General features: G+C 36.5%; 1 protein-coding gene across 1 annotated transcript; it reads left to right on the forward strand.

Annotated features, from left to right (window-relative positions):
* Positions 1-1,887: 1,887 nt before the first annotated feature.
* Positions 1,888-9,890, forward strand: LOC121407815 (dehydrogenase/reductase SDR family member 1-like). The gene is made up of 7 exons (XM_041599032.1): positions 1,888-2,020; positions 3,125-3,186; positions 4,890-5,033; positions 5,328-5,407; positions 6,538-6,670; positions 8,747-8,899; positions 9,524-9,890. Exons 1-7 carry the CDS (start codon positions 1,909-1,911, stop codon positions 9,806-9,808), a joined length of 969 nt encoding a protein of 322 aa, XP_041454966.1. The 5' UTR covers positions 1,888-1,908; the 3' UTR covers positions 9,809-9,890.
* The last annotated feature ends 292 nt before the right edge of the window (positions 9,891-10,182 follow it).

Here is a 10,182-nt window from a genome sequence, read left to right on the forward strand (position 1 = left end):
ATGGTAAAGAGCTGTTAGATTTTTAATTGGTATAGATGTTTGATATCAAGATGTCTGACATAATATTTAGGTAAGTATTCCTGAGACTAATGAGGAATAGCACTAGTAATTACTGCAAGATACGACCATTACACATTGAATAGGTTTAAGCTCACAAAATTCCAACACTGTGTCACATAACATGAACAAGAAAAAGCCAAAGTTATGCATTGAGCTGCAATGTTTGTGAGATTTTTTGTACATCTGGGGGGATGAGACAAACACCCCCCCCCCCCCCCCGTAGGCTGCTGTACAATCTTTGTAATTAAAAACAGAACAGGGGGGGGGGAAGGGGTTCACATTGCAAATATATATTAACTAGTTCTAACAAAAAATAGGAATTTCTACATTACATTAGCCAAATATTGTCAACGCTGTATTAAAGAAATTATGAAATGACCAATGGGCAATTCCATAAAATGGTAAACCTTTTTGTACATCCGACCCCCATTTCTTTAAATTCTTACTTCACTTCATAAACTTACGAAGTCATGGACGTTATAGAACATTACAGACTGTCAAGAGAACCAGAAATCAAAGATGGAAATTTCATGAAAGTTCCACATATAGGGGGTCGCACGTATATATTTTATGGAATTACCACAATAATTTCACACAAATTGTGGCAAAAAATATTTGTATTTGTTGGTATCCTTTGAGGAGAAAAATGGCGTTGTGCGTTACATTTGAAAGATAAATACCAGTTGTGGTAGCGATCTCAAAATGAGTTCAAACAGAATTTAATGAAATTACCACCAAACTGTATGTATATATAAATAAAATATATGTGCCAAATAACGCTGGAAGAAAATGCGTAATTGCTGAGAAATAAGCACCAAACTCCATCAAATGTTGGGCATTTTTCGAAGCAATATTAATACACTGTCTGTCCCCCATATGCTTTCTGCATTAGTGGTCATTGGAATTATTGATTTTGGGCCAAGATTTTATGACTTTATAAAGACAAGATTACATAAATGCACCAGATCTGGATGTATGATAATAGTTTGACAATTGCATGTTCATGTAACCTTGATTTTAAAGACTTTCTCATAAAATAATTGTTTGCTGTAACTACTGTCTTTCACCTTTATTAACAACATCACCTGTGATTACAATTGTTTAAGAAAATCATTTTGCAATTTTTCTTTAAGTTATGAGTATTTTTTTTAAAGCTTCATGGAATACCCATTTTTGTCTTACCTGCATAGCAGAGCGAGAATAAGTGTTGTCAACATTCCTAAATCCTAAGTTTTTGAATTGTCATCATGACTTTGAGAGAACATGGATATGGACCAATTTCATGAAACTTTGGCATAAGGATTAATCAAGTATCACTGAACATCCTGCCCATTGTAGGTTAAATCAATGCAGAACTGCGTCCAGTTCATTTTTTTATTCTGTGGTAATATACAATGTAAGCATTTTAGAGGTCATTTGGGAAGCCATTGTCTGTTTTTATCTGTGTGATACAATTCAGGGAGGTTGTAGGCCCCATATTGAGTCATTTCACAGAACTATCCCAAGTCTAGTCATTACTCTACAATGTCAACACCAGATTGAAGGATGAAATGCTTTTCAATGGGATATCAAGTGCTGGAATTTAAATTTTGACAATTTTTTAAATGATACTCTGGCCTTGAAATGTCTAGAATTGTTACGTAATAATGGTATACTGAAGAAGCAATAACACTCCCTTTGAAGATCGTCAGCATCGTTTGAAGCGGGATAAAGTTTTTATTTTACCACTGCTAGATTGAAAGCTTATTTTTTTCATCTGATGTATAGGTGCACATAATACAATGCATTGATCATTGCAGATTTATATGTTTTTTATCAAATTTCCAGATCTAGAAGGAATACTTCAAAATGAGCGGTCCACTAGCTGGTAAGGTGTGTCTTGTGACTGGGGCAACAAGAGGTATAGGCAAAGGAATTGCTCTGCAGCTGGGAGAAGCAGGAGCTACTGTATATATCACTGGTAAACCTAATCTGCTTTTTGAAAAGTATTGTTCCCTGTTGATCTTAATTAGGATATATTTGGGGCATGCATTTCTACCAAGGGATTTTTGTAAAAAAAAAAAATACTGCAGTTTAATACTTCATGCAATTTGTGTTTAGTTTTTAGGTTTGAAAATTAAATTGCATTTTTTTCATGATTGTTTACCTGAAATACCTAGTGACTCTTCAGTACTCTTACATTTTGATCATTGAAGGAGAAGACCATCCCAACAAAAAGTTGATTGGTAAAGAAAGAGACAAACAAGTACATGTATATGTATTGTAACTTTTAATCTTTTACTACTTACATGTAATGTATTTTGATAACATTTTGAGCATGAAGCCTGTTTGATATTTATCTTTTTTATCAACTTTTTGTTGGGGTGGGTTTTGGTTTTAATCTTAGTCATTTCAGTGGATATGGTTTGAAAATCTGTACTCCTTTACATTTTCTATGCAATATTACATCCTCTCCATCAATGCACCACTTTCTCTGCTGCTCATACATTTGTATTGGTAGAAACTATTCTTTTTTTTACCAGAGGCAAAAATATTGTTCATTTAGAACAAGTGATTTATAATTGATTTCTGCAAGTAATAGTATAATTTTGAAGTCAAGACCAATCAAAATTGTTATGTTATTTTCAATGACATACCATTTGTCAATTTGGAGTGACTTTTTATTGGAGTGACATTGATATCTTTGCTCTAAATGCTCAAACATATTTTCAATTTAATCTGGGGACTTGCAACTGTTGTAACTTTGCCATTATGGCAACTACCATGGATACCTTGATTGGCTACTGAACCCTGTTACCATGGTAGTTGCCATTATGACAAAGTTACAACAGTTGCAAGTCCTTTATGAAACAGGCCCCTGTTCTTTTAACAACTATACATTAATACATTTGAACGATGTCTCACACTACAGATATGTCAATTGCATGTTTGTCAAGCTTCATCATTCATTTAAGTCAATTGTAAATTTTCTGACTATCTGTTTTCAGCTGCCCCTTTGATATATGTGTATGTTTTTCTGATAATTTTTTTTTTCTTTCTTAAATTTCTTTGATATTGCTATCAGGAAGGACATTGAAACCAAAGCAAGATGGGGTAGGAGGGTCGTTGGAGGAAACAGCAAGAGAAGTAAGTGCATCCTTAAAAGAGAAATTCCAGTAGTTGCAGTAAACACTGATTTCATGAGAAAGTCTGTAAAACAAGGCTTAATTGTCAGTATATCATCAAGGATCTAGATCTGGTACAGTTACATTAACTGAACTTTGTGAAATCTTGAAATGTACGCTGAAAAATGTTCACACCGAAGATCCCCAACACAGATAAGCGCACGTGGGACAATGTATAATTATTGCTTAGAGCGTCGGGCCCGATGCTCTACCCGAATCCTGTGCTTATTTGCTGATTTCTCAGCAATTACACAATTTCTTCCAGAATCCTTTGGCACATGCATTTTATTTATACAAACAGACACTTTGGTGGTCATTTCATTGGATTCTGTACGAACTCATTTTGATATCGTTACCAAAACTAGCATTTACCTTTAAACCCAACATCAATTAGAGTGTGGTAGTGGTAGCAGGGTGGTAGTAATCCAAATGATTCAATCTGATTTTGTCTTTTGAGAAAAGGTTGCTGGATCAATCTCTCTCTCACAGAAATTGCCCTTCTTTCACTTGGCTTGATCAAGTACATCCTCTTACTTGACCATCCTAAATATTTGATAAATCTGTTGCTTGACATAAAATTTATTTGTGAAAATTGCTGACTTTACAGACATCTGGAATGTGAAGTGTACAATAAAATGACAACATTTTTGTAAGTAATTTTGTAAAATGTTAATGTATTTAAATGAAAGGGGAAAATGTACTTTCCATAAAATGGTTAAATAACGCTACAGCAAGAATGATGTTACTTGTACTGTACATTAATTGTATATTCTACATTTGCATCATGCAAACTGTGAATTTTCATGAAGTTGTGTGTTACAATTTATTCATTATGGAAGTCTGAAAATGGGTATTAAAAAGGAGATAATACATTGTTGAATTCATTGAATCCATTTACATTCACCTTCAAAATTTTAAAGAAGCACATGTAACTAGCTAGTTTACCCCCTTTTTATGCCACCGCAGATGAAGTCCGGAGGGGAAATACGGGGCATGCAGGGTTTCCGCGCAATAACTAAAAAAATGTTTAATGGATTTTAAAAATTGTTGGTGTGTAGGTAGATGACACCAAAAAACAGGCTAAGTTTGAATTTGGAGTCCGCAGTTCAAAGGTCACAGCTCATTAAATATGCGAGTTGGTTTCCACATGATAACTTTGGAAATATTCACCAGATATTAAAAATGTTTGGTTGGAAATATTGAATGGATTTTAAAAATTGTTGGTGTGTAGGTAGACGACACCAAAATACAGGTTTAGTTTGAATTCGGAGTCCGCAGGTCAAAGGTCACAGCTCATTATGCGAGTTGGTTTCCGCATGATAAATTTGGCATGCGGTGTTTCCATGCAATAACAAAGAATATTTAATGGATTTAAAAAATAGTTGGTGTGTAGGTAGATGACACCAAAATACAGGCTAAGTTCAAATTCGGAGTCCGCAGGTCAAAGGTCACAGCTCATTGTATATGCGAGTTGGTTCAATCACATTGAATGAATTTCTGATCGCGTTAAGCTGGGGCATCTGTGTCCTTTGGACACGTCAAATTTCTAGTTATTCCTGCAGAAAGCTGATGTATATGAACGAGTGTAAGGGCTATGTAATTCATATTTTTCTTGTGCATTTATTATTCATAATTATTCCCAAATGTGATTTTGTTTTCCTGTAGATAGATGACAGAGGAGGGAAGTGTGTTCCAGTGCAGTGTGACCACTCCAAAGATGAACAGGTCAAAGCAGTCTTTGATAGGATAGAGAGAGAACAGAATGGACGTCTGGATGTCCTAGTCAACAATGCATATGCAGCAGTAACTGTAAGCATACAGACATACAGGGAGGGTTAGACGATAGTGAATGGTTTAATGTTAGGTTTATTTTTTTTGTAATTTGATGTATTAAAAGACGTTCATTCAGTTCAGTGACTATTTATGTGCTGAATTCTCACTAGTCATTGAGAAATATGTTGAAATTTAGGTGGTTGTAGATAGAGGATAGAGCAAGAAAGACAACACATTTTTTATTGATAGAAGTTGATTAGTAGCATCAGAGCAAAGAACACAATAAGTCAAGGATAGTTTAACAGATCATTTGATATAATCGTATTTCAGGCGTTAATGGGTGCAGTGTCTACCCCTTTTTGGGAGCTTCCTGAAACTATCTGGGATGATGTCAATAATGTGGGTCTGAGGTAAGTGATGGAATGTCTTCCAGTGATATGATATTACTACTTGAATTTATGATAGTAATAATGATGATATGATGTTGCTTGACAATGATAATGGCGATAATGATATTGACATTGTCATTAATGAATATGATGAGAATTGCGATGATGGTGGTGGTGGTAATAATGATACTGATGTTGGTGATCAATGAATGAAGTTGGTAATGATGGTGAAGATGATGACGACGACGATGAGGATACTTTACAATGTTAATGACGATTACAATAATGATATCAACATTGGATAATTGTGATGATGATGGTGGTGGTAATAATGATACTGATATTTGTTATGAATGGATGATGATGACGATGATGATGATGATGACGATGATGATGACGATGATGATGATGATGATGATGATGATATGATGATGATGATGATGATACTTTACAATGTTAATGACAATGACAATAAAAATGGTATTAACATTGTTAATGAATATGATGATAATTGATATGATGTGGTGGTGGTAATAATGATACTGATATTGGTGATGATAATGATGATAATAATGATGATGGTGGTGGTGGTAGTGATATTGGTGATTGTAATGATGATGATAATATTTATTATTTTGACAACTGCAATTTTGTCAATGATAATAAGTATATGGAATAAAAGTGAATATCAATATAAAGGAACAGCAAAAACAGGTAGACACATTCATTCTAGCTTATAATTAAGTCAGTTCTGATTTTGACTGATTGAATACATAATATGACATGATGTCACACATTTTTTCCATACAGAGCATATAATATATGAATGAATATGTGAATGTTAATCATGTCCATACCAGTTTTAATACGGCTTTTTGAAAACTAGTCATTTAATCTATAAGCTGATTTTCCATCGGGCCCTGCATAACATGAAATATCATTATTACCCCGTCATTCCATCCCATTGTGTTGAGCACCTAGCTAGAAGGTTCCATTTTAGAATATGTATGTGACTTGACCAGAAATCAAACCAACAGCCCTCCATTCATGGAGGAGGCATTCTAACCACTGAGCCACCAAACCTGTTTCATGAGCTTCAATGAGTCAAAATGAGTCAATCCTAACTTTTTATCTTTTATTTTTAATCCCAGGAATCATTACATTTGCACAGTGTATGCAGCCAAGCTGATGGTTCCAGCCAAACAGGGACTCATTGTCAATATTTCATCAGGTGGCGGTCTCAGATACCTATTCAATGTTGCCTATGGGGTCGGAAAAGCTGCAGTAAGTTTATTTTTGAAGAATTTTGTGATTGTTCTTGTTTGGTATTTCCTCAGATCAGTTTGCAAGCACAGACTCAAAGTTTACAGTTTTTGTCTCACCTGCATAGCAAAGTGAGACTATAAGTGCCAGTTTTCCGACAGCGGCGGCGTCAACATCAAATCTTAACCGAAGGTTAAGTTTTTGAAATGACAGCATAACTTATAAAGTATATGGACCTAGTTCATGAAACTTGGGCATTAGAGTAATCAAGTATCACTGAACATCCTGTGCGAGTTTCAGGTCACTTGACCAAGGTCAAAGGTCAATGAACTTTGGCCATGTTGAGGGGAATTGTTGAATAAACATCATAACTCCGAAAGTGTATGGATCTAGTTCATAAAGCTTGGACATAAGAGTATTCAAGTATCAATGAACATCTCATGCGAGTTTCAGGTCACATGACCGAAGTCAAAGGTCATTTAAGGTCAATGAACTTTGGCCATTTTGGAGGTAATTATTGGATTGCCGTCCTAACTTTCAAAGTTTATAGATATAGTTTATAAAATGTGGATATAGGGGTAATCAAGTATCACTGACAAGTCTAAGGTTGTATGATCAAGGTCAAATGTCATTTTAGGTCAATGAACATAGTATTGTATCATTATATGAATGGTGTTTTTTGTGAATCATTATTTTATAGTAGTTTATAAAGTCAGCGCTGCTGCTATATTGAATCGCGTTATGCAGGTGAGATTGCCAGAGGAGCTCCACTTGTTAAGCCATGTCTAGAGTGAAGAATATACTCCAATATCCCTGTCTGGTATAGACAGCCACAGTACATATTAAATCTAGTTTCACTACTTCAGACTCTGCATTATGCACTATTGTGAATTGTGTGATATCCAAAGGTATGTGTCTGCAGACTAGCCTCAGATGGGGTTGAAAAAAATCTGCAGTAAATCTGTGCTATGAGATTTATGAGATTAAGATACCTCAATCTAGAACCTATTTGATATTGCCTTAGTTAGGGCTGTGAAACCTGCGGCAAGTTTGTGCTATGAGAATTATTAGAACTTGCCACTATTTCAGTTGGAAAAGGAGCCTCTTGTCAAGCCCCTGGCGGCTGCTTCCCGAGTGAAGCGAGGGGTATCCTAATTTGCTTCGCGAATTAGGCCTAGCAAGCCAGGGCCTCTTTACATCTGAGCCGAATTATATATTCATGAGGAATGTCTTCCTAATGAATATACATGAGTCATGAATATACATGAGTCATGAATATTACCGGTCACCTAGTAAACCAATCAAATGTCAAAGCTGTTTCGTCCGGGTTCGGAATACTAGTAGTCCACTATTCTGCAGGGGATTCATTTAATTGCGGGACACTAAAGGGGATATAACTAGCAAAATGCTACAAGTAGTGGTACTCCTACTACTACTAGTACTAGCCATAACAGACCCATCACCTCCCCGAAACTTCCCGGGAGATCGGCCAGGTTAGACTTAAGTCAAGGGAAAGCACCAACTGAACAACTCGACTCCAGCATTCCCTCACTGCACTGCGTATCAATAATCAATGCAAAGTGGAATTTTTTCCATATCCTTTGGGTAGATGTACAAATACATCTCGTCCTTTCAGTGCAGATTTAATTTCATCGAGTTGCAAATCCTAAAATCTGTCAATATTCAGCATTTTAGAGGAATAATGCTCTTTGATATTTCGTCGTCACTCTTCGCCAAGAATCCACGGGTCGCCATTCAAGATGAGCTCATGAATATTCATTATGACATTGTAGCACCCCAGGCTCTCATTGGATGATTTTCACCTACCTGTTTTTGGTTGGAATATTGGTAAAACAATGAAAAACAAAAGAAAGTAAGTGAAATTCGGCTCAGATGTCAAAAGCCCTGGCTCGCTGCGCTCTGCTTTGCTATATCCCTCGCTTCTCTCGGGAAGCAGCCGCCAGGGCTACGACAAGAGGCTATTGGAAAAGCTGCTTTAAGTTTGTCCTGCCTATAAGAATTATTAGACTAAGGTATCTTAATTCACAATCAGGCATTGTTTTATTTTGTGTGTCCTTTCCCTTTATCCCACTCTAGGTGGACCGGTTAGCAGCAGATTGTGCTCATGAGCTGAAGAAACATGGTGTAGCAGCAGTCTCACTCTGGCCTGGTGCCGTCAAAACAGAACATATCCTGGACAAGTTCAAAGACCCTGACTTGACCATAGATGTTGGAGGCTATGAAGCAAAGGTAAGGATTTGAATGGTGGTAATGTGCAGCACATTTTATAGGGAGAGGAGAGGAGAGGGGAGGGGAGGGGTGGGGGCTGGGGTGAAGGAAACAGATGGGAGGGGAATGAAGAGGAAAGGGGTTGAAAGGGATGGAAAGGAGAGAGGGGGAAGGGGAGTATCTTTAATTATTTAACTGTAGAAGCTGGTAGAATACTCTGACAGTAATTAAAAGAATAATGATAGAAATCTATTATACCAAGACTGAACTCGAGATTACACATTTGCAAAAAGCTGGAACCCGCAAAGACAGCAAGGTTTCTCATTAAATTGAAGTCGCCTTAGCTGAAGTTGAAGGTTACAGATTAACTTTTTTGCTGTCTTTCTGTAAACCGTAACATGGACATCTAAAGTGCAAAGCATGTATTTTGCCACTAGTTAAAAATAAAGTAATTTGAAAGTCAACATTCTGCTAGTTGATAATTTGGTTTAAAAAAAAATGTATCTTCATGCATGTTAGACTGATCAGGATTTAATCAAATGGGGAAAGAATGGATAAATGCTTTGTTCATTAATATCACGGTCTATATGCGTTGGTTGATAGTGTATTTGTAAATTATGCCTTCTGTACCCGCCCCACCCACAGCAAAGAGACATCTTCTTAATGGGTGAGACCCCTGAGTACGCTGGCAAGTGTGTGGTCAATCTAGCCACAGACCGGAACATCATGCGCAAGACAGGCCGAGTGCTCCTCACGATGGATCTTGCTCAAGAGTACGGTTTCACAGACATCGATGGCCACGTTCCGATCAACTACCGTCAGCTGAAGTCACTGGCTTTGATGGGTGGACACACTTGGATCGGGGCGATGATTCCGGGTTTTATCAAGATTCCCTTCTGGGCTCTCGCTGCTATTACTCACAAATTCTAATAGGTCAAATGATTAAAGGTCATCTTCGCCCTGTTGTAGAAAAAGTTTTGTTTAGACACAACTAAAACAAAACAGTTGCGAATTCATAATGCTCTCTTTGATTGGTTGATAATCAATATTAGTGCTGCAAGTCAGACGGCATGTTCGGGTTCGGTTCGGTTCGGCAGGGTTCGGCAATTTTTTTCCGAACTTTGGTTCGGTTCGGGGTTCGGCAATAAATGCCAAATTAAATTTAACATAAAAAATAAAGATCGCCGACCTACTAACAAGTAATCTCTTTTATGAACTGTCATGTATTAATAATAAATTTTGTTTCTAAAAAGAATAGTTAAGATAATTGTACTTTCTTTTGTTTTAATAAACAAAAAATAAGT

Source organism: Lytechinus variegatus, chromosome 2 (genome assembly GCF_018143015.1).
Source record: "Lytechinus variegatus isolate NC3 chromosome 2, Lvar_3.0, whole genome shotgun sequence".
NCBI lineage: Eukaryota > Metazoa > Echinodermata > Echinoidea > Temnopleuroida > Toxopneustidae > Lytechinus > Lytechinus variegatus.

Excerpts from the sequence above, each read along its gene's own strand:
- LOC121407815 (XM_041599032.1), top strand. The coding sequence starts at position 1,909 with ATGAGCGGTCCACTAGCTGGTAAGGTGTGTCTTGTGACTGGGGCAACA. Across the intron at positions 3,187-4,889 it reads TGGAGGAAACAGCAAGAGAA|ATAGATGACAGAGGAGGGAA; the intron begins GTAAGTGCATCC and ends GTTTTCCTGTAG. Across the intron at positions 8,900-9,523 it reads TTGGAGGCTATGAAGCAAAG|CAAAGAGACATCTTCTTAAT; the intron begins GTAAGGATTTGA and ends CCCCACCCACAG.